This window comes from Thamnophis elegans, chromosome Z (genome assembly GCF_009769535.1).
Source record: "Thamnophis elegans isolate rThaEle1 chromosome Z, rThaEle1.pri, whole genome shotgun sequence".
In the NCBI taxonomy this organism is placed as follows: domain Eukaryota; kingdom Metazoa; phylum Chordata; class Lepidosauria; order Squamata; family Colubridae; genus Thamnophis; species Thamnophis elegans.
In genome coordinates, this window is record NC_045558.1 from 1,675,881 (window position 1) to 1,699,782 (window position 23,902).

Below are 23,902 nucleotides of genomic sequence, written 5' to 3' on the forward strand. Positions count from 1 at the left end.
ATACCCATTGTCATCAGGGCACTTGGCACCATGTCCAAGAATTTTACAAGACACATCCACAAATTGCAGCTCCCTGCAATAGCACCAGCGGAACTGCAAAAAACTGCGCCACTCGGAACATCATATATTTTAAGAAGGTGCTTGGTTGATACCGAGGATGCTGGCAGCAACCTGTATTAGCACCGGTCAATAGTATTTGTGATGCATTTTTGAATGTTCAGTTGACTGAGTTTCATGTTTAATGAATAAAGTAAATAATGCTAATAATGGATGCTTCAAAATCATTAATTTCATAATTAAAACAACTCATAAGAACAAGCAAAAAAAGATATTTTAGAGAATGAGGGAAATGGATACAATTTTCAGTAAAAGTAATTGTTTCCCCGCCAAGGAAACCTTTTAAGATTAAGGAGCCGATGTATATAAATAGATATTTTAAATGTTGCATTTCAAGGAAGACTTGAGGGCGCAGGTTGGAGTTCCGCGCTTTTTTCCGGCCCCTTTTGCTTGGTCTCGTGTTCCTCCGGGCCTCCAGGGGTCGCTGCTTCCGACGGGAGCCGCCGCCGAGCGCATGCGCACTCATAGATCCATCCTGCGCTGAGGTTCTCCCGACGCTGGAGCGGCGTCCGGGGGCGCATGCGCGGAAGCTGCACCTAGCGGGCATCGGCCATGGCTGAGTGGACGCCTGCCCAGGTGAGGGTCAGCAATGCCCTTCCCGGTCGGTGAGGGGGAAGGAGGAGGGGAGGGGCAGGAGGGGGGGTCCTGCGGTCCAGGTTGGCTTTTGGAGGGGTCTTGGGGGGGGGGCTCCAGATGCCCCAGAGGAGCTGCTGCCTGTTTGGGGGACCCTGATCACCCTGATTGACAGCATCAAGGGGCGGGGCAAGAGGGCTCCTGAGCATGTGCAAAGTGCACAGCCCTGCAGTTTCGATAAAGCCCCCAATTTGGGGGTGAGGGGAAGGCTGTTGGGAGCAGCAAGAAGGATCCCCTTGAGAGTGGAAAAGAGCTGTCAGATGGGGGTTGGAGGAGGAGGAGGCATTGCGGGGGTCGCTGGCTGGCTTTTTGGGAGGAGGTCTGGGGGGCTCCAGATGCCCCAGACGGGCTGCTCCCTGACTGACAGCATCAACAGCGTGGCAAGAGGGCTCCTGGGCATGTGCAGAGTGCACGGCCTTGCACCGTGCCCTCCATTAGGGGAGGGGGAGCAGCAGGAAGGATACCTCTTGGGAGGGGAGTGATGTCTCCTTTTTGGGTGGGGTCTGCCTAGACAGGGGGGTATGGCAGGATCGGAAGCCCCGCTGAAAAGCGTTAACAGCATTGGGGCGGGTGGAGGGAGAGCAAGCGGGCCCCTTCTGCGCAGAAGGCATGCAGAAAAAAGCCCCCATTGGGGAAAGGGTGGTGGTCAATTTTGCCTTGCAGTTGTTAAATGAATCACATGGTTGTTAAGTGAATTTAGCTTGTCAGAAGGTTGCAAAAGGAACCACAAGAGCCCGGAACACACATAAATACCAGTCAGCTGTCCAGCGTCCGAATTTTGATCATGTGACCATAGGGATGCTGCAATGGTCGTAAGTGTGAAACATGGTCTTAAGTCGCTTTTTTCAGGGCCGTTGTACCTTGGAACGGTCATTAAACAGGCACTGCAACTATCTTAAATACGAGCCGCTTGCCAAGCATCTCAGTTTTGATCATATGACCGCGGGGATGCCATGACGGTCGTAAGTATGAAACACAGTCCCAAGTCCCCTTTTTTCCAGTGCCATTCTACCTTGCAATGGTCACTGAATGGATGCTGCATCTGTCATAAATGAGCCAGCATCCAAATTTTGATCATGCGACCGCGGGGATGCCACGACGGTCATAAGTGTGAATCACAGTCCTAAGTCCCCTTTTTTCAGGGCCCTTGTACCTTGGAACGGTCACTAAATGTACACCGCAACCATCTTAAATACGAGCCAGTTGCGAAGCATTTCAATTTTGATCGTACGACAGCAGGGATTCCGTGACAGTCGTAAATGCGAACAACGGTCCTAAATCGGGGCATCGGGGTTGGGTGTATCTTCAAGCGGTGGTAAGTCGGATGAGTGCTGACTTCTGATCTTCCTTCCCGGCTAGGCGTGGGAATGGGAAGTGGAGCCTCAGCACCTGGCGCCCTTCCAACCCCCTGCCATTTTCGACCAAGCAGCCGAGAGAGAGATCTATCCGGCGGCTGAGATCTCCCTCTGGACAGTGGTGGCCGCCCTCCAAGCGGTGGAGAGGAAGGTGGACACCTCGGCCGCTCGCCTGCTCAACCTCGAAAGCCGCACGGCCACTGCCGAGAAGAAGATCTTCGAGTGCGAGAAGACGGAGCTAGAATTCGGCAGCCACCTGGCGGCCTTGGGCACCTTGATCCAGGAATACCGGGTGCTCCAACGGCGCCTGGAGAATGTGGAGAACCTCCTGAAGAACCGCAACTTCTGGATTCTCAGGCTCCCCCTCGGTCCGAAGGGGGAGATCCCCAAGGTAAAAAAAGAAAGAAGCATACAAATTGAATGCAACCAGGTACGAATCCCGCCTGCGCCTGGCTGGCTGCGGACGCACATAGATGGCTCGCTTGGTCCCATGGAGCAGGGTCTCCAACCGTGGGAACTTTTAAGGCTTGTGGAATTCGACTCGCAGAATTGGCGTTGCCAGCTGAAGGAATTCTGAGAGTTGAAGTCCACAAGCCTTAAAAGTTCCCACGGTTGGAGGCCAAGCGAGTTTCCTGTTGTCACACTGAATGTGGCGCCAGCTCAGGAATTCTGGGAGTTGAAGTTTTTCGACTTGAGGAGGTTGAGAAATGTGTCTCTGAAGCTGCGAAGCAGGTGACCTTGGTGAGGTCTTGGAGGGCTGCCTATCATTTTAGGTCCCTGTGACGTTTGACGAGGAGCAAGCGGTCCATTTTTCCACGCCGGAATGGGCCAAACTGGAGGACTGGCAGAAGGAACTTTACCGGAACATCACGAGAGGAAGCTACGAGCCGCTTGTCTCTCTCGGTAAGCGCCGAGTTTGCCTTGAGGAGGATTTCTATTATTGCTTTAGGCCAGGGGTCCATGGTCCGTGAGCTGCAGCCTACAACTGGGCCCCCGAACCACGTGGAACCATCCTCTCTCCCCTAATAACTACTGTATATACTCGAGTATAAGCCTAGTTTTTCAGCCCACTTTTTGGGCTGAAAAAAGCCGCCTCGGCTTATACTCGAGTCAGTGAAAACTTTGCCCGAAATGGAGGAGAAAAGGGGGCGGGGCCATGCCGCTGGGTGACGCTCGTGAATGGCCCAGTGCCCCTGTGAGTTTCCCCTCCCTCTGTGTCAGTTTGCCGCGCAGCGCGCACCGCACCATCCCCCCTCCTCACGTTCTAATGTAATGCAGGGCTGTCTTACGATTCCCCTTCCTCCCCCTCCTGCCGCTCTGCAACGATGTCCCACCTCCTCCTTGTTATGGCAAGCAGCCACATAGCGATGTCCCACCTCCTCTGGTACAGTGATCCAATGATAGGAATCACTGTGCCGTGTGTCATAGGAGGCGGGACATCGCTCCCGCGGCTGCACGGGACATCATCATCACAGCGGGACATCAGCATCATGAGGTGAGTGAAGTATTTCATTGAATACACCGCTAGTTTACTGTTTTTCTTTGAAATAAATATTCAAAAACATTATTGGTATCTATTTTTATTTTTGAAATTTACCGGTAGCTGCTGCATTTCCCACCCTAGGCTTATACTCGAGTCAATAACTTTTCCAGTTTTTTTGTGGTAAAATTGGGTGCCTCGGCTTATATTCGGGTCGGCCTATACTCGAGTATATACGGTAATCAGACAGGACCCCGCTGTCGCTTTCCTCTTCCTCCATCGCTTCCATCTCCTCCGTCTCTCCCTTCTAGCACTGATGATGTTCCCTAGCTGGGTCATCAGATGTCTGCAAGGAAAGCACCAAGTTCAGAAAGCACCAAGGACCCCACTGTGTGTTTCTCCTCCTCCTCTTCCTCCTCCTCCTCCCCATGAACCTCACACTCGCCTAGCACTGTTGATGTTCCCAGGTTGGGTCATGAAATATCTCCAAGAAAACTCCTGAGATCAAAGACCACCAGGGACCCCACAGCCCTCCTCCTCCTCCTCCTCCCCAGGAACCTTCTAGCGTTGATGTTGTTCCCTAGTTGGGTCACAAAACCCCCCACCCAGCTCAGAGAACACCAAAGAGACCTCAGAGCAGTTGAGCCCAGAGTTACAAAGGTTCCTTTCCATGTGCTTAACCTCTCTTCTTTCTCTCTCTCCTCCAGACTCTGCCATCGCCAAAGCTGACGTCCTTCCCCCCCAGGCAGCTCTGGGGGTAGCACCCCATATTGCAGATCAGCCCTTGGCGGGGGGAAAGGGACTCCCCCCGGCGGCCAAACCAGGTGCGTGAAGCGTCCGAACAGAGTGTGGCTTTTGCTCTGCAAACCTCTCTCCTGATCCCAGTTGGTTTGAGATAATGGTTTCTTTTTAAGCCCCCTCTGACCCTTCTTTGAAGCCCCCGTCCCAATCCCTGGAGAAAAGGGGTCCTTCCTTTGGAACAAAGGAGGCAAGAATCAAGACTCTCAAAAGGGCTGAACGGACCTTGGAAGTCTTCTAGTCTCACCCTCCCCCACCCTTTCCAAGATGGTTTGCATGGTGGAATTTGGCAGGAGGGGGCTGGGTTAGGCTCTGGCACCAGAGCTTTTCCCCCTCCCCAGTTTAGGCCAAGAATAGGGTACCTTGCAAGAATTGGGGAGCCCTGGGGTCCCCCAGAGATGGGTCCTTCTTCTGAAGCATTCTTGAAGGGCTCAAAAATATGAGAGGCTCCTTCTGGAGCTGGGTCTGTAAACGTAGACCCCACCTTCCATTTTCCCTTCCCCAAATTTCCAGGGCATACCATGATTCGTATTCTTTGCTGTGGTTTGCCTCTGGAATGATTCTTGATGTCCTGCAGCATTTGGAAAGCGGTGCTCTCTGAGCTGGGTGGTTTCCTTGCAGACGTTTCATGACCCAACTAGGGAACATCATCAGTGCTAGGAGGGGAAGAGGTTAGAGACCATACCCTGTTCCTTTCTAGTACTGATGCTGTTACCTAGTTGGGTCATAAAACGTCTGCAAGAAAACCACCCAGCTCGGAGAGCGCACTATTACTTCTATCAGTAATTCTATCTTCTATCAGCAGCACCTCAGATAGAAAATCCCTACGGAGTGGTGAGGACAGCGGAGATGATAGAAAGCTCGTTTCCCAACCCTCAGGATGTTGCTTAAAAGCACTGTGTGCTTAGAGCTCAACGAATTGTTAGAGACCCCACACACACGTACCATGATCTGTTGCTGTTGCTCCCCTCTGGAAGAAGGTTTCAAAATATTTCTACAGGACTTCCCAATTCTGTCCCTAGGCCATCCATCTGAGAAACTCACAAAATTCATTTTTCTCGCCATGTACATGTATACATCCAAACTATATTGGTTTGTTTCTCTGTGCCATGTAATATATGTAGGTATATGCATAATTTTGTATTTATTGATCGATTTTGACATGTTTGTGTAATGTATATCAGAGGTGGAGATCCTTTGAGAGCTGTAAGTAAAGAAATTTCATTTTAATGTTATGCCAATTAGTCTACATTAAAAGTGACAATAAAGTTATTCTGTAGTTCTGTGTGATCCTCTTTCCTAACAGCAGAACCATTGACTTCCAAAGACGATCTCTTGTCCTGGATTAAGCAGGAGGAATCTCCCGGTCCCGGGAAATGGAATCTGGAGAGAGAGATCCCTGCCACCCTCGGCTACGGTGAGTGTGGTCAAATGGATCACAGACCTCCAGTAGAAGCCATGATGCCATCTCATCTGACGTGATGTCATCACACTTCCTGGCATAGCCGACTGGGGAATTCTGGGAGTTGAAGTCCACTCCTCAAGTGGCCAAGGCTGAGCAACATGCCTTCAAAACATTTTGCACCTCTCTTTTGTCTCCTTCCAATGACAACCTCAAACGTTAGCTCTTCTCCTTCGCTGCAAAGATCCGTCCATTTGAGGATTCCCTTTGATTCAGGTTCCTCGGGAGGGGGGCTCAAACGACTGGGCTCTCCATCTTCTACCCATTTTAACTGAGTTATTTCCCCCTCCCTCCCTCTCTTCCAGACGAGAGCACCAGAGTTAAAAGCGAGGAACAGAAGCTCCAAGAAAGTTTGAAACAGGCCTTGCCTCCCCGGCTCCATGCAGCACCCAGCAACGAGGTCTTCCAGAGCCCCAGATGTTGCCAGAGGCAAAGCTGCCCTCAGGGTCAGCCTGCCCCTCCTCCTCCTCCTCCTCCTCCTCCTCCTCCTCCCCCCCAAAAGCCACCGGAGGAGCCACCCCAACCCAGTGAGAGAAGCTGCCCCGAGCCCCCACCACCAGCAGCCTGCTTGAAGGAGGGCCAGCAAAGCTCTTTCAAGGGTCTGGATGAGCTTTCCTTGCCCCCGAGGATCCCTGCAGGAGAGGAAGGGTACGGAGAAGGGGTCAGGCCAGTGGCCGAATCCAGTGCCCCCCCGGTCCCTGAGCCCTTCCTGTGCCCGGAGGATAACAACGGCTTCAGCGATGTGGCCGTCTCTGAAACCGCCGGCCAGCCCCACGCCTGCTCCCTCTGTCCAAAGAGTTTCCGGCTGAAGACCAGCCTGCTTATCCACCAGAAGACCCACGTGGTGGGGAAGAGCGACAGCCCCTTCGTGTGCTCCGAGTGTGGCTGCGGCTTCAGCCACCAGGCTCAGCTGACCCGGCACCAGGCCATCCACGCCGACCGGCCGCACCAGTGCTCGGAGTGCCACAAAGCGTTCAACCGCAAGTCCAGCCTGGTGGTCCACCAGAAGACGCACCGCGAGCGGCCACGCCCTTTCCAGTGTCCCCAATGCAGCAAGACCTTCATCCGGAAACAGCACCTGGACGACCACACCCGCACCCACACGGGGGAGAAGCCCTACCAGTGTCCCGAGTGCGAGAAGCGCTTCGCAGAGAAGTCCAAGCTGACCAACCACTACCGGATCCACACCGGGGAGCGGCCGTACCGCTGCGGGCAATGCGACAAGCGCTTCGTGCGTGCCCACCACTTGGTCAAGCACCAAAGCAGCGTCCACCAAGCCGGGGCTAAGCTGTACTCCTGCCGCGAGTGTGGCCAGAGTTTTGGCCACGCCCAGGCCTTCCTCAGCCACCAGGCCAGCCACGCCAACGGCGAGAGGCGCCACCGCTGCACCGAGTGCCTCAAGACCTTCGCCCGCAGGAAGTATCTCCTGGAACACCAGCGCATGCACACGGGGGAGAACCCCTATACCTGCCCACACTGCGGCAAGCACTTCCGATACAAGCAGTCACTCAAGCAGCACCTGCGCATGCACCGGGAGCAACCACCGCCACCACCTGCGCCTGCTGTGCCACCAAGCCTGCCAGGTGCCAGCTCCCTAGAGAAAGACCCCCTCTTCGAGACCAACCCCCCCAGTGGGACCTGAAGCTGGGCTACAAGAGGTCTTTTGTGCCACATGAACCGCTGCCCTAGAATTGGCCCGTTGGTGGGCCGGCTAAGATCCTCGCTGCCTTCCGTGGGGCGGCTCCAGTGCTTCTTCTCTCCCCACGGAGAGGCTCCCTTCTTGCTTGCTGATCAGGACCGCGTGGGGCAGGCTCTAGTCCTGTGGAATGAGCCCAGCTCCCCGCGATCAGAACACTCCAATCGTCTGAAATATTTCTTCAATGGAGAGACCGCTGCCGAAAGACTCTCGCCGTCGTGCACGGCCGTCCGAGGAGCTGTAAGTCCTGGCCGAGCCGGAAGAAAAATGCGTCTAAAATGTGATCATGTCCCATTACCCAGCCCAGCACTGGAGGCCGGCCTGCTGGGGTCAAAAGGGCTGCACCCTGAGTCCGCGGTTCCCTCGCCTGCAGGGAGAAAGACAGACTCCCCAAGGTCTCCGTGCACGGCTGTGGTTTTCTGGCCTCGCCCTCCACACCCTCCGCTAGATGATCAGAAGAGCGTTTGAAAGCACTTGGCGCGCGGCAGGCACAAAAGGCAGCCCAAAACTCAAGAATTGAGACTGTCCCCTGCCTCTCCTTTCCGGAGGGCCACGCAGGGCAGCTATCCATGGGCAATTTCGGAACAGTTCCACACTCTTGCTCCACAGGAGCTGCCCACTCCTCAAAAGATACCCTTCCTTATTTCGCTCCTGTTGGGAAAAAAAAAAGCTGCATTGTCAAACTCCCGGCTTATCAGTTTTCTGCCAGCGTCGACCTCTGCCAAAAAGCTCTTTTGCCGAAGTCTCGGCTGCGATTTCCCATGTGGTACATTTATCGCTGAGACTCTTGACGGGCTCCCAGTTCTTATGCCCTCTCTGCCTGTTCAGACAGTGACGTGAAATCACGAGTTTGGCTCCGTCTCTTCAGATTCTTTGTCACTAAGAGGTTGTAGCCCTCACATCATTCCCTCCTGTCCTGAAAAGCTGCCCCCCCCCCTCAAAAAGAAAGAAGACTCTGTAAGCGACCCTAAAACCATGGCCATCAGCCGAGACCTCCTGCCCACTTCCACACCAGGTTCTCACTGCTTTCTCAATTTGCAACAACACTTACCTGTATTACTCTTTGATACAGGTAGTCCTCGACATGCAGCAGTTCATTTAGCGACCGCTGAAAGTTACAACGGCATGAGAAAAGTGACGTTACTGCTTTGACACATACAACCGTTGCAGGATTCCCTGCGTCATGTGACCCCAAATTTAGGCATTTGGAAACCTGCACGTACTTTTTAACAGCTGCTGTGTGTCCCTCGGTCGCATCATTCCATTTTGCGACCTTACGACTTGCAAAGACAACGGGGGAAGCCAGAACCACTTAGCAACCGAGTGACTAACTTAGAAACCGCAGTGATTTACTTAATGACCGTGGCAAGAAAGGTTGTAAAATGGGGGGAGGGGTTAAATGGGGGGGGAAGCTGCATTCCCTAGTGGCATCTTGCAAAGTGGGTAAGTGGTCCCGAAGTTGTGTGCAAGCATGCTGGATTGTCCATTCAATACTCTGAAGTGTTTTCGGGCCCCCGTCCTCACCTCATTCCAAGAGGGGGGAGCAGAGAGAGAGAGTCCTGCCCATTCCAACCCTCCGCCTACCTATTGCTAGCAAGCCTATCCCTGCTCCATTCTATGTCTGTTGGCCAAAACAGTGAGGCATGGCTTCCTAAAGCCCAATACAGGCAGTTCTTGACTTACGACAAGTCACAGTAGCCATTTGGAGCAACACTCAGCCTTGAAAAGGGGACCTACAACACAGATCCGAAGTTCTGGCAATTGCACTCTTGTATGGTCACATCCACACACGTGGGGCTGTTGGCCATACAGCCTCCTCATCCACCACCGTTTTGCAGCATCTCACGGGGACACACGACTGCCTTCGGCAGAGGTTTTGTTGAACATGGTTCTTAGTTTCTGTTTTTTGGCAAAACGGTGCTGTGGCAAACAAGGGATCCACTTCTCGACTCAGTGATACTCCGTTCTGACTTGAGCAAATAAATTGTGCTATGTGTGATACCAAACCAACATTGTGCATCCGTTTTCCCAGACAAGGCAGATCCTACAAAATCTTTTTTCAACTCTTTCAGCCTTTCCTCATACAACTCACACAGCTCCCAGTACATCACAAACACAGACACACACTTTCACTGAATATGATTTGAGGGGGGAAATATAAGGAGAAAGAACGTTCGGTCTAGTCCAGTGGTGAAGGTACTAGGTTAGAAAGTAGGAGACAGTGAATTCTAGTCCTGTCTTAGGCATGAAAGTTGGCCGGGTGACTTTGGGTCAATTACCTTGTGCTGCCTTAGCCTATGAAAGCTGGTTTGGTAACTTTCAGCCAATCACCTGGAGACAGTGATTTCTAGTTTTGCCTTAGGCATGAAAGCTGCCCAGGTGACTTTGAGCTGATCCTGGTGATTACCCATATCACTTTTGATGGTTTAAGGTGGGACTAGTAATTGGCCAGTGTCACCCAACCAGCTTTCATGCCTAAGGGAGACTAGAACTCCCCATCGCCTGGTGGTTGGCCAAAGTCACCCATTCAGCTTTCACACCTAAGATGGGACTAGAATTCATTGTCTCCTGGTTTTTTGGCACAATTATATGCGAACTATTAAAGCGATTATTTTAATCGAAGACCAATATATAAACAATCCAGGTTTAGGGCCCACAATCGGGAAAGGATAACTCAGTCACTAAGTAATGCAGTCCATAAAGGGGGGGGATCACAGTTTTACTTTTTCCATTCATACGCAATTTCTTACAATTCTTTTTGTACGCAACTTCTATTAGCCTTCAATGAACCAAGCTACACTTCACATGTTTTAAAACATCTTTATTTCTAAAGAAATCGATTTAGTCCACCAAGGAACCGAAGATCATTTCCAATATTTAAAAACATCCTTGATCTAACATGTATTATTATTACTATTAAGAGCCATCATGTTGTGTTACAGTACAAAAATAAAAGAATACAAAATCAGTGTTTACAATTACAGTACTGTACCTGTAAACATCAATAGAAATCCCCTTCCAAAGATTAGACTTTTTTGCTGCGTTATTGGAAATGTTGGACACTGAGGCCTAGAAGCCTAATAAACTGAGCATCTTCTGGCTTCTGCTCTTTTTCAGGATGGGGAAGGAGAGGTGAGCAAGAAATAGCTGTCCATAAAAAAATTCATTAAGTTTTCTTTGCACGTTTTCTTCATCTATTTTCTTAGCACACATGCATTTACCAATGTAGCTTTCCAAAACGTTCTACATTCGGATCCATACGTCCTAATTTTTGTAGCGTTTCATTAACTTGAGAAAACATCGGTCAATATTTTCACATGGACTTCCTGGACTCCCAATATAACTTTCTAAAATGTTGTACAATTAGATCCATACTTCCTTTTTTTCCATAAATTTCATTAGCATCTGAGAAAACACCAATATTTTCACATGAACTTCCTGGGCTCCTGATACAGCTTTTCAAAATATTCTATATTGGGATCTATACTTCCTAATTTTTGTAAAATTTCATTAAAATGAGAAAACACTGGTCAATATTTTTCACATGAACTTCCGGGGCTCCCCAATATTAGCTATCCAAAACTTTCTACATTTGAATTCATAAATTTTCATAACATTTCATTAACATCTGAGAAAACACCAATTAATATTTTCACATGAACCTCCTGGTCTCCCAAATGTAACTTTTCAAAATGTTCTACATTGGGATCCATACTTTCTAATTTTCATAACGTTTTGTTAACGTCCCAAGAAAAACACAGTCAATATTTTCACACTGAACTTCCTGAACGTAAGTCTAGAATTTTATTTAATCTTCCTCCTCCGCAATGCCTTGGGCCTCCAGTTCTTCTTTCAGCTCGATCAGTTCTTCGTTGGAAAGCTCTCCCTCGGGGTAGGCAATCCATTTTTTCACGTCTTCTGCGTCCGCCTCTAAACTAAGGGCTCGGGTGAGTGTCAAAATGTTGTGACTGATTTCCTCCAAATCTTCGTTGGGGTCAAAGCCTTCAAAATTATGGACAAGGAGCGCAAAGCGTTTTAAGCACCGTTCCCAAATCCCTTGCATGCATTTCAGGCTGACATCCTTCCAGGCCGTCGCAATGTTTTCGATGCAGTGGTTGATATCATACGCTTTCCAAAACTCGCGCAAGGTTACCCCGCTGTCCTCCGTTGTGGCGATGGCCGTGGCCAGCGTAGCCCGTAAATAGCACGCTTTGAAGGTTGAGACAGCTCCCTGATCCATGGGCTGCAGGAAAGGGCTGGTGTTTTTTGGTAGATAAACGACCTTCACATCCAGATGGACATTGTCCAGGTGTGGGGGATACCCAAGGGTGCTGTTGAGGAGCAGAATAATTCTAAAAGGGATTCTGTTTTGAAAACAATATTCCTGCACTTGGGGGATGAAGCAATTCACAAACCAATCCTCGAAGAAGACTTGGGTCATCCAAGCCTTCTGATCGGATTGGTAATAAACGGGCAGGGTCTCCTGGCTGATATTTTCGCACACGGGGGGATCCTCCGATTTGTGGATCAGAAACGGCTTCAGCTTGAATCCAGCAACGTTTCCACCCAACAGCAAAGTGATCCTGTCCTTAAAGGCTTTGTATCCAGGCGTAGCTTGGGCCTCTTGGTGAAGGTAGGTCCGTTCAGGCATTTTTTTCCAGAATAACCTGGTTTTGTCCACGTTGAATATCTGTTCGGGCAAATAGTTCCCTTCCGTGATGAGCTCGTCAAAGTAGTCAAGGAAGCGCTGGGCTGCTATTTCGTCAGCACCCTCGGCTTCGCCTGGCGGGTGCATAGTGTGGTAATTAAACCGCCGCTGGAAGCGCATGAACCAGCCACGGCTGGCCGTGAACGTTTCAGTGCACTCCTCGCCCGCTCGTTCCTTCAGGGTCGCGAAAATGCTGCGCGCCTTGGCCTGAATGAGAGGGAGGCTGATGGGAATCCTTTTCTGGATCTGATCCTCGATCCAAAGCATCAGGAGTTTCTCCGTTTCGTGGATGAGGCCCTTGCGTTGCCTGGTAATAATGGCTTTCGTCCCCGGCGATCCTTTCATGGCCTCCCTGATCCGCTCCTTATTCTTCAAAATGGTGGAGATGGTAGAATGGGCCAGCCCTTCTTCTTGAGCAATGATGTTCACCTTCTTCCCAGCATCGTAGGCTTTGATGATCTTCATCTTCAAATTCAGACTGATGGCCTTCCTGTGCTTCTTGCTACGCTCTTCGGATGAACCGTGGCCCTTTCTCTTCCCCTTTGAGGACATGGCAAGCGAAAATAAGAGCCCGTTGCAGAATACTGTAGACAGAGGGAGAAATGAGAGATATTTTTTTTATTAAAAAAAGTTTAATTGTTTCAGAACAATTTAACTTCAGGTGGGAGAAGCGTAAATATATATTTTCCTGGTTGGGTAACAATTTCACTACCTGGCTCAAAGCATGTAAATCAGGTGTTCAACTGAGGAAACTTTTAAGACCTGTGGACTTCAACTCCCAGAATTCCCCAGACAACAAATACATGGATCATCAAGACAATTGGGGGCATGGTGGCTCGCATGGTTAGGATGCTAGGCTGGAGGTCATCAAGCCCACAATTGAGACCCGGTGCTGCTCTAGGGCGGGGTGAGCTCCCGTCCTTCCCTCCAGCTCCTGTTGGGGACATGAAAGGAGCTTTCAAGTGGGCATTCCCCCCTCCCCGGCCCTAGAGCAGTGATGTCACCAGCTAATCCGATCAACACAGAAGCCCCTCAGTGCTTCTGACACGAGTGCGATGCAATCAGGCCAATCAATCCAGACTTCTCCCTCGAGGCACGAATGGCCAGGCTTAAATTATCGTATTATGCAACGATTCCGCTTGCTTGGATAGTCCACAAGGGCAGGAAACGCAGAAGGAAAGAAGAGAGGAGGACAACCCACAAAAGATGAATGAACTCGGAGCAGTCATGGTTGCATTGCTGGAAGAGTCGAAGGGCCAAATTATTCTGGAGAAATCATAATTAACAGCCATTAACGGCAAACACTATCATTATTATTGATCATTAATAATTAAAGATTAGATCCAGCCGAAGCGGAGCTTTTATCTCCGGCCAGTTCTTCTCAGCTGCCTTTTTTTTTTTGGCAGCCCCAGACAGGCTAGCCCCCCCCCAGGACAAAACAAAGTTTTTTTCAAGCTAGATTTGATACGGGAGGGTACCACCCCTGTGAGATTTATGCTTTTATTACTATCTTAAATACCAGCACCATTCGTCTTAAAGACTTCTTTGTTTAAATAGACTTCAAAATGGCGATTTCTCTCCGTGGATGATTACTGGATGTACTTAGCCGGGCTTATCTTCCTGCAGACCGCTCCTTAACAAAATAAACTCTTTTTCTTTGGAAATAGAGGGGAGCGAAGCGCTGCTTACTTGTTTATTTATTATGGCACCCAGATCAAAGAAGCGTCTTGCTACAAATGTGTCTAAAGAATTTAAAGAATCTTTTTTGGAAATACAGCCTTTGTCTCCTACGCCCTCTACTGGAGAAGTTTTAACACAGGAATATCTCTTTAAAATCTTTGATGCCTTTAAGCAAGAACTTAAGGAATTTGTATTGCAACTTTATGATGATCTAAAATCTAAAGTTAATCAAATGAAGGCGAATACGTTTGCAGCCGTGTCTGCCCTGTCGGATTACTCTGCTGAAATAGAGAACAAATTGGAAAGTCTGGAGAAGGCTAATTTTGATTTGACTACCAATATTCAAATTTTACAAGAAAAAATTAGAAATAACGAAGAACAGCTTATGATGCTAAATTTTGATAGGAAGGCATTTTCAATAAGAGTCAGAGGATTCCGTGAAAAGGAGCAAGAGAATTTGAAACAGACCTTTGCTGAAGCCTTCAGCCATGCGCTGGGAAGCCCGGGACTTAACTTTGATTGGCAGATTCGGAAAATCTATCGCCAGAATTCATTGATAGCGGAACAGCGACAGCTCCCGAGGGATATAATTATACATTTCTCTACAAAAGAATCTAGAAACGCGATTGTGCAAAAGTTTCATAATAACAGTCTCCGAGTTGATGACCAGGACGTGATTGTCTTCAAAAATATACCTTCCCAGATGTTGAAAGCAAGAAGGGACTACACCTTTTTAACTAAAGAGCTTAGGAGTCAACAGATTCGATACAGATGGGAGGCCCCTGCCGGCATCACGGTTACATTTGAGAATCAAAGATTTCGTCTTAACTCTGTTTCGGAGGCTCAAGATTTCTATTGTAGGATTCTCAAGGCGGGACTTCCTGATGCGCTTGGAAGAGAGGAGAGACAAGCGGAAGGAGAAAGCAAACGGCTGGCCATGCGGCTGCAAGATGGAGGGGGTAGCCCCTCCTCCCTCGGAGAAGCAGAAGAACGCAGATCGAGAATTTAGATACTTCAAAAGACTTCCTAAAGTTGAGGACTGAATGGGGGTTTGAGACCTCTCTCCGGTAGAAAAAGTGGACTAATTTTTATCAGAAGGGAAAGCTGGGTGAAACTACTTTGAGCTAGATTCTAAAGTAACGTTAGCATAAATTTGATAGTGGTTAAAAGAATGCGGAATGATTTATGTTGTTTAAACTTTGTTAGATGGGACTATTTTAAAATAGAAGGTTAACTGACTCCTGCTGAAAGTATTATTTGAATATGATCCATGCTATTTAACTTTTATTTGAAGGGAAAGTTGGTTGTAATAGTTTTGAGTTACATTTCAAATAAACGCTAGTATAAATTTGATAGTGGTAAATATTAGACAAGCAAGAGATGAGGGTAAAATGCATGTGGAATGAACTACGTTATTTGAGGTAAATACCAGACAAGCAAGGGAAGAGGGCAAAATTTATGTTGTTTAAAGCTTATTAGAATAGGAAGCCGCTTGGGATTATCTTAAGATAACTGTAAAAAGAATGCGGAATGATTTATGTTGTTTAAACTTTGTTAGAAGCGACTACCTTAAAATAGAAGGTTAACTGACTCTTGCTGAAAGTATTATTGGAATATGTGGAATGATTTATGCTACAAATCGCTCTGAGTTATATTTTAAACAAATGGTAGTATAAATTTGATAGTGGTAAATATCAGACAAGTGGGGGATGAGGGTAAAATACATGTGGAATGAACTAAGTTATTTAAATTCTATTAGAAGGGGAAGTCGGTTGGAATTATCTTAAGATAGAAATTGATTCCTGTGTAAAGTAATATCTGATCTACGCTGCTTAACTTTACTAAGAAGGGGAAATCTGGTTAGATTATTTTGAATTACTGTTTGAAAAAGGGGTAAAGAAAGATCACTTACGTTGTTTAAATTTTACTAGAAGGGAAAGTTTGATTACTTGTCTGTAAAGTTATATTTGAATATATGGCATGAACCACGTTGCTTAAATCTTATTGGAAGGGATCATGAGGTTTAGGAAGGGAACGGGAGAGCCTACAGAAGGTCGGGGTAAATAGCAAAGAAGTAAGAGATGAGAATAAAATATAGATAGAATGATTTATACTATTTAAGCATAGATAAAGATGGGGGGCTGAGATCAACACAAAGAGTGGTTTCTTTTTTTCTTTTTTCTCTTTTCTCTTTTCTTTTTTTCCTTTTTTTTTCCTTTCTCTGCTTTTCTTTTTTTTTTTGATATATTACTTTTATTTTTTAATCCATATGTATACAAGATATTTTAGATAGAAGGTAGTGCCAGGTGTGGGCCCTGGGAAGTCGGGAGGATTAGGGATGGGGATTGTGGGGGGTGGGGTGGGGGGGTGTTAATATAGTTTTAATAAGAACAAGAATGTATTTATATACGGTGGTTCTTTTTTTTATTATTATTATTATTATTATTATTATTATTTTCCTTGGTTCACTTTACTTTTATCAGATCAAACAATACTCGAATAAAGGCATACACCAAGGAGGGAGGTAGAGGGAAGGAAGAGGGAGGAGTAAGGAAGGAGTAAGGGGAATGTAAGGAGGGTGTCTGGGGAGCAAGGGGAGAAGGAAGGTTTGAGGGGAAAGGGAAGTAGGAGGGGAGTGTTAGAGGGAGAAAGGAAAGTTGGAGGGGGTAGATGGGGTGTATGGAGGATGCAAGGGTTAGGTGGGGTTGTGAATGATGAGTTGTGTTTCCTTTTTATTTGTTCGTTTTATTCCCTTTTTCTTTTCTTTTCTTTTCTTATAGTAAATACCCTGTATATAAATGATTGCAAATGGAATGTGAAAATTGAATAAAATATTTTATACAAAAAAAAAAAAAAAAAAAATTACTATTACTATAAAAATTAACACTATCATTATTATTGATCATTAATAATGACCGTTATTAGTGGCCAACAATACCTTGACGGCACACAGTCAAGTAGTCAAATCAAGGAAAAATTGATTCCTCTTAGCACAATGGTTTGTCACGTGGCCACTGAGCCCAGTACAGGAAATCCTCAATTTACAACCATTTGTTTAGTGACCGCTGGAAGTTACAACGGCACTGGGGGGGGAGGGGATTTATGACTGTCTTTCAAACTTACGAGTATTGCAGCACCCCCGTGGTCACATGATCAAAATTCGGTAATTGGCATGTATTTATGACAGTTGCAGCGTCCTGGGTCAAGTGATCGCCTCTGGCGACCTACTGACAAGCGAAAGGGGAAGCCAGATTCACTCTGTTACCAACTGAACAACTGCGGTGATTTGCAAAAGCTGTGGGGAAAAGGCGTAAAATGGGGCAGAACTCCCTTAAGTGTGAGCAATGGAAATGTTGTAATTCAAGGACGACCTGAAGCAGATCCTGCCCTCCCCAAACTCTGCTCCCTGACATTCTTGACCAGGACTTGTGGGCTTCCTAGCCTATACCCTGGCAAGGTGGAATTATTTTGGTTAATTCAGTGGGAAGGCCACATCTCAACAAATAAACTACCGCCACCGTTCAAAAGAGACATCAGAAGAACCGAGAATTCTCCTCTTACCAGAGCTAGGGCCTTCCCCGAAGAACAACGGGTCCTGAGCACACTGGTCTTCCTGAAGTCCACAGAGATGCTCTTCAGAAATGGTAATGGTCTGGTACTCTGGAAAGAAAGAAAGAGAGGGAGGGAGAGAGAGAGAGAGAAAGGAGGAAAGGAGGGAGGGAAGGAAAGAGAAAGAAAGAAAAAAGGAAAAGAAAGAGGGCGGGAGAAAGAGAAAGGAAGAGGGAGGGAGGGAAAGAAAGAGGGAAGGAAGGAAGGAGGAAGGAGGGAAAGAAAGAGAGAAAAGGAAGGAAGGAGGGGGGGGAAGGAAGAGAAAGACCGAGGGAAAGAAAGAAAGGACAGAGACAGAAAGAAAAAGATAAGTAGATAGATAGATGATATAGACAGACAGACAGACAGACAGACAGATATAGACAGACAGACAAGACAAACAGACAAGGGCTCCAATTTATTGCCTTGATGAAATACACACTATACCAACACCCATGGAGATTGAGGATTGTTGAGATGTTGACCCAAACATAAAGTGGGGACAGGGAGAGGTTTGGGGATCTTAGATCAGCTTAATATAGCAACGACTGTGAGGTCCTTGGTGCTCTCTGAACTTGAAGGTTTTTGTGGGACATTTCATGACCCAACTAGGTAACATCATCAGTGAGAGAAGGGAATGGTATTTGCTCTCTAACCTCATTCCTTTCTGGCATTAGCGATGTTCTCTAGTTGGGTCATGAAATGTCTGCAAGCAGACAACCTAGCTCAGAGAGCACCAAGGACCCCACAATCCTCCTCCTCCTGACACGCCACTCCCTTTTAGCACTGATGGTGTTGTCTAGTTAGGTCATGAAACGTCTAAAAGTAAACCACCAAGCTCAGAGTGCACCAAGGGCCACCCAGCCCTCCTCCTCCCCGCTTTCTCCTCCTCTGCAAACCCCACTACCTACAGGATTGATGATATTGCCAAGTTCGGTCATAAAACGTCCGCAAGAAAACTACCAAGTTCAGAGAGCACCAAGGACTCCACCGTTCAATCCTGAGCTTCAAATATCGCCCTCTATTGATAACAGCAATGATCAGAATAAAGAAATATATAGATACCAGCCCAGTAGGACTTCAACTGTGAGTTAAAAAGAGAAGCCAGATTGTTGGGTCAATATACGGACTCTAAACGGCTCAGAGTGGGCTATAAAGCACAATGAACCGATATATAAATTTAAATGCTATATAGCTCTCGATAGAAAGGGGTACCTACCCTCACTAGGATCGTATTGCATGTGCTCTCTGTGGGACTCCCCGGGGCCCAAGCACACCTCCTCCATCTCCTCTTTAATCCCAGAGGGTATGTCTACATACTCCATCGAAGAACCTGGACACAGAAGAGAGGAAAATGGGCATTGCTCTTCTCTCACATCAAGGAATCTCATGGACTGGAAGAAGTGTGCAGAAGCAGAACTGAGGAGGCAAAATGTAAGGGCACTGCCTGCGGTTCACCAACAAATGCACGCTCGCCAAAAGCGTGGGAAGAAAAGCGCGAGTTCAAAATCGCGCCGACGAATGAGCACAGAAGCGCGCCGACAGAAGCGCGCGCTAAACCTAACCCTAAAGGTAACCCTAAAGGTAACCCTAACCTAACCCTAAACCTAACCCTGAACCTAACCCTAAACCTAACCCTAAACCTAACCCTAACACTAAACCTAAACGTAACCCTAACCCTTACCTTAACCGTAATGGTGCTTCTGTCGGCACTCTTTTGTCGGCGAGGTTTTATCGCCGCAGTTTTGTCGGCACGCTGTTGTCGGGCGCGCATTTGTCGGGTCACGACTGCCTGCGGCATTAAGAGTCAAGAAGATGGTTGGAAACAAGCCGAGATGAACCGGAAGTTGATGGGATTCAGCTGGAGAAGAAAAAGGCCCACTGAGGACACAGGGGTGCCAAACTTGATTTCATTGAGGGTTATAACCGCATCAGAGTTATGTTTGACCTTGAGGTTGTGGGGGGAGGGTGGACGTGGCCAGATCGTCGTCACTCATGTCAGGGACACCTATGGCGCCCAAAGTTAAGGTGTTGTCCCCAACATCAGGAGACAATGAATTCTAGTCCCATCGTAGGCATGAAAAAGAGCTGAGTGAGTTTGGGCTAATCACCGGGAGACAGTGAGTTCCAGTTCCGCCTCAGGTATTAAAGCCAGCTGGGTGATTGTGGGCCAGTCCCTCTCTCCCAACCCAACTCACCTTCCAGGTCATTGTGGGAAAAATAGAAAGGGAAAGGAATATTACAGATTTTCCCCACCTTCAGTTACTTACAAAGTAATCAAGGTAGATTAAAAATCTAATATATCAATAACAAATAAGCAGTAAGGAGATGTCCGATTTATTCATACCAGCTTCCCATTTCTTTCCAGAATATGTCATTCTAGCACGGTCCAGAGGGAAGCAAGATTCTGGGATGCTCATCTCCCTGGTCAACGAGGAAGACGAGGAATTTTGGGCCAGCAAGGAAGATTTTCCCTTATGGGGAAAAAAGGCACGAGCAAAGGCTCCCTTCTTTCTAAGCCAAACCACAATTCCAGGACACTGTCTATTCACCCTCAGGAAGTCCAGCACTGATCTCCTCAGGAGGCCTGATGATGCCACCGCCTTGAGGTCCTTCTACTTCTTCTTTCAGCCACAAAGAAACATCAACCGGAGCAACAGGGGACTCTGAATGGGGGAGAGAGGAAAAGGTTGCCGTAAACCCCAAGGTCAAAACCCCCAAGGTCTGAAGGTGACCCACCCTTGAAAAGCATCCGGGTTCAAAATGTGGTGGTCGCCCTGGTTTTGGAGAAGCCGAGTTTTGCAAACAGGTCAGCTCTTTTATCAGTTCCTGGTTTGCTACGGTGTCCAATTCACTGTGCTGGTTGTTAAATCCCCACCATCATCTTTTAATGCCCCCACATGCCACATGGGGGGGGAATCTGGCCAACTGAATGGAGCTGAGTGTTTACTGGCCGGATGCCCTTCCTGTCGCCAATGCAGAGCTGTATTCAGCAGACATATTCCCACCGTGCCCACAGAAATATCTGCCTCTATTTAGGGTCGAACTCACAGCCTCCTGATTGTGAGGCAAGAGCTCCACCTCTACGATACCACAACACCCTATAACAGTTCGTTTAGTGACCGACCAAATTTACAAGGCAGCGAAAAAACTGACTTAGGGACGTTGTTCCTCAGTTGGGTCATGAGATGTTCACAAGGAAACCATCCAGCCCAGAAAGCACCAAGGATCCCACACTCCTTGTCCTCCTTCTCTCCCCCCCCCCTTCTTTTTCTCCTCTACTCCGCAAACCTAGGGGTGAAATCCAGCAGGTTCTGACAGGTTCTGGAGAACCAATAGCGGAAATTTTGAGTAGTTCGAAGAACCGACAAATGCCACCTCTAGCTGGCCCCAGAGTGGGGAGGAAGTGGGGATTTTGCAGTATCCTTCCCCCAGGAGTGACATGGGAATGAAGATTCTGCAGTATCCTTCCCCTGCCACGCCCATCAAGCCATGCCCATAGAACCAGTAGTAAAAAAAAAAAAGAATTTCACCACTGTGCAAACCCCATTCTCTTCTAACTGATGATGCTAACCTGTATATTTCAAGAAGCAGTACACTTACCTGTGCCAGGATGTGCTGGTGTGTCATTCTCAGACATGGTTTCAACAGTTGTATCATACAAGGAGTCTCCTTGTTCAATCCGGGTCAGGATCTCAGGCTTGGCAATCGCATAATCTATTCATGGAACAAATGAAAATACACTTGTTAACCGTGAAGGAAATGATATTAAGTTACTCTTTTATAAAATGTTAAAAGGTTACTTTTGTATTCCTTTACAATGTTAAATGTACAAGCCATTATATTCTTGCCTAAAATGTGTAAAAAGTTACTTTGCTTTTGCTAACCACAAAACGCGTTGAGTAAAGAGGACAAGATAACCTATGTTGTTATTCCAAGCCGTTTACAGGCGTCTCACGTACAAGTGAGATAGGAAGCCACCTGCTCAGGCGAAAAGGCACCAGGGAAACCCAAACAAGAGATAGGGGCCTATGTTGTTATTCCAAGCCGTTTACAGAGGCGTCTCACTCTCACGTACAAGTGAGATAGGAAGCCACCTGCTCAGACGAAAAGGCACCAGGGAAACCCAAACAAGAGACAGGGGCCTCTCGAGAGAAACGGCCAAGTTGACCTTTTACAGTGTGGGATGACGAAAGCCATGACTTCAATGGAGGAGCAGGAGAGGGGGAGAGTTTCTTAGGAGTAGAGAGTGTGAAATGTACTGTTTGAATGTTATTCTTTGCTCTCCATCCACTTGGGAGGAGACTTGGTGGCCGCCTTCGCAAACGCTTCTTATTTTTCTGTAAATAAACTTTTTTGAATTGAGAACCAGTTTTGTCTCTGTCTTGTGAGGATTTAATGATTGGGTTTTTATCTCACAACTGCACAAACAAATTTTAGGGGAAAGGCAAAATAAGAGGAAAAGAGAACATTGTCACTAGAAATGGGGCGACGTCCATCTGGGGACGTCTTGCCCAAAACAGTACAGGTAGTCCTCTACTTACAACGGTTCATTTAGTGACCGTTCAAAGTTACAATGGCATTGGAAAAAGGGACAGATCACTTTTCACACTTATTATTGTTGTAACATCCCTGTGGTCACGTGATCAAAATTCAGATGCTAAGCAACTGATTCATATGTGCCTTGTAAATTCGAAAGGTCACTAAATGAACTGCTATAGAGTATTGTGGTGGCCTAGGGGTGGAGCTCTCACCTCACAATCATGAGGCTTTGAGTTCGATTCTGGGCAGAGGCAGATATTTCTCTCTCTGGACACGATGAGAATAAATCTGCTGAACAAAATTCCGCATTGGCGACAGGAAAGGCATCCTACCAGCAAACACTCTGCTAGCTCCATTCAGTTGCCCAGACTCCACTCCACAAGGGATTATGGGGTCATTAAAAGGAGATGACTAAATGAACTGTTGCAAGTCAAGAACTATCTGTAGTGACTGTGAATAAAGCTTCCCAACCCAGGAAAAATCACAACTGGCACATAAAATATAATTATACAAAAGGCCTCCTGGCCACACCCACCACACCAATTCCTCCATCTCCTAAACCTCTTAGGACATAATTTTTATAAAACAAAACGAATAAATCAAAGTGAGTAAGAATAACGCCATCTTATATTCTCACTCTGCACATAGATTAGAGCAGGGGTGGGCAAATGCTCGTTCATGAAGCTGGACTTGTGCGAATAGAGGGTGCTTGCCCTCCTGTGCGAATATCCACGCGTGTGACCAGATGCCACTTGAATTCGCACCTGAATCTCCACTCACAGGAGTGGAGGATGCTCACATGAATGGAACCGCATATGAGTACAAATGTCCACCCCTCACACGATTGGAGTTTCACGCCTGAGTGCAAGCACCCTCCACTCGTGCATGAAGCTCCATTTGCGCAAGGGGAGGGAACATGCACGTGTGCGAGCCACGTGCATCAAATGGAGTTGTGCATGCCCGTGTCTGCCACTCACACACCGACTGTGCTGTGCCGCCAAGCTTGAAAGTTTGGGAACCTCAGGATTAGATAACAAACAAAAATATACAATGCCCTCAAAAGAGGACACCAACTGAAATGGAAATGGGCTGGTCACATAGAGCAAGGACTGAGGGTAGGTGGACCAAAGCAGTCATAGAACAGATCCCACTTGATTAAAAAAACAGCCACAAAAGACACCTAGAACAAGGTGGCCTAAAGGGATCGACAAAAATGGCAGATCCAATTGGGAAAAGAAAGCTCGGGATCATATTGATTGGAAACCCGCATAAGCTAAACAAGACAATGAATGATGATATATTCTCACCCATTGAAACCAACATCTCATAATTGCTTTTCATGACTGTCTTATACAGATCCTTCTGCAGTTCATCCAGATTGCCCCATTCTTGCTCGTTGAAATGAACAGACAGGTCATCAAAAGTGACTGGAACCTGGAAATAAATAGCAGGGTTACAGTTTTGGTATTCTCTGGCCTCCAAATCCTGTATGTTTAACAGCAAGTTGACGAATACCTGTTGGATAAATTGGAGTTAAGTTGCATACTGGGGAGGAAAAAACAATATTTTTAGCACACAAAAGCCTACTAGCTTTCTCTAGATCAGGGGGGTCTTGGCAACTTTAAGACTTGTGGACTTTCAATTCAGCCAGAATCCCCCAGCCAGCATGCTTTTAAGAGGAGAGGACCTCAACTCCCAGGATTTAATTTAAGAGACTTTCCTCCATATTTGCAGAATTCAGGCTGTACAGGTAGTACTCAACTTAAGACCACAATAGAGCTCCAAACTCCTGTTTCTAAGCAAGATTAGGAATTTTGCCCCATTTTACAAACTTTCTTGCCAC

General features: G+C 47.3%; 2 protein-coding genes across 5 annotated transcripts in view; one reads left to right on the plus strand and one right to left on the minus strand.

The window, feature by feature from the left end:
- Positions 1 to 605: 605 nt before the first annotated feature.
- Positions 606 to 11,170, plus strand: LOC116520586 (zinc finger protein 398-like). 3 transcript variants are annotated; one of them, XM_032234845.1, is made up of 7 exons: positions 643 to 693; positions 1,600 to 1,712; positions 2,110 to 2,496; positions 2,879 to 3,008; positions 4,293 to 4,409; positions 5,690 to 5,800; positions 6,151 to 11,170. In XM_032234845.1, exons 2-7 carry the CDS (start codon positions 1,704 to 1,706, stop codon positions 7,485 to 7,487), a joined length of 2,091 nt encoding a protein of 696 aa, XP_032090736.1. In that variant the 5' UTR covers positions 643 to 693; positions 1,600 to 1,703; the 3' UTR covers positions 7,488 to 11,170. The 3 variants fall into 3 exon arrangements, with proteins under 3 accessions (XP_032090734.1, XP_032090735.1, XP_032090736.1); XM_032234843.1 differs by lacking the exon at positions 1,600 to 1,712 and having other exon boundaries at positions 606 to 693; XM_032234844.1 differs by lacking the exon at positions 1,600 to 1,712 and having other exon boundaries at positions 606 to 693; positions 5,693 to 5,800.
- The window catches only part of LOC116520582 (tigger transposable element-derived protein 1-like), a 16,715-nt gene continuing 3,160 nt past the window's right edge, over positions 10,348 to 23,902 (minus strand). The window contains exons 2-7 of one of the 2 annotated variants that reach the window (XM_032234836.1): positions 23,367 to 23,493; positions 21,121 to 21,234; positions 20,070 to 20,183; positions 18,737 to 18,850; positions 17,491 to 17,589; positions 10,348 to 12,833 (exon numbers count right to left, since the gene is read on the minus strand). In XM_032234836.1, the coding sequence (XP_032090727.1) occupies positions 11,350 to 12,833; positions 17,491 to 17,589; positions 18,737 to 18,850; positions 20,070 to 20,183; positions 21,121 to 21,234; positions 23,367 to 23,493 (2,052 nt within the window). In that variant the 3' untranslated portion in view covers positions 10,348 to 11,349. The remainder of the gene's footprint in view (positions 12,834 to 17,490; positions 17,590 to 18,736; positions 18,851 to 20,069; positions 20,184 to 21,120; positions 21,235 to 23,366; positions 23,494 to 23,902) is intronic. The other variant, XM_032234837.1, reaches the window with a different exon arrangement.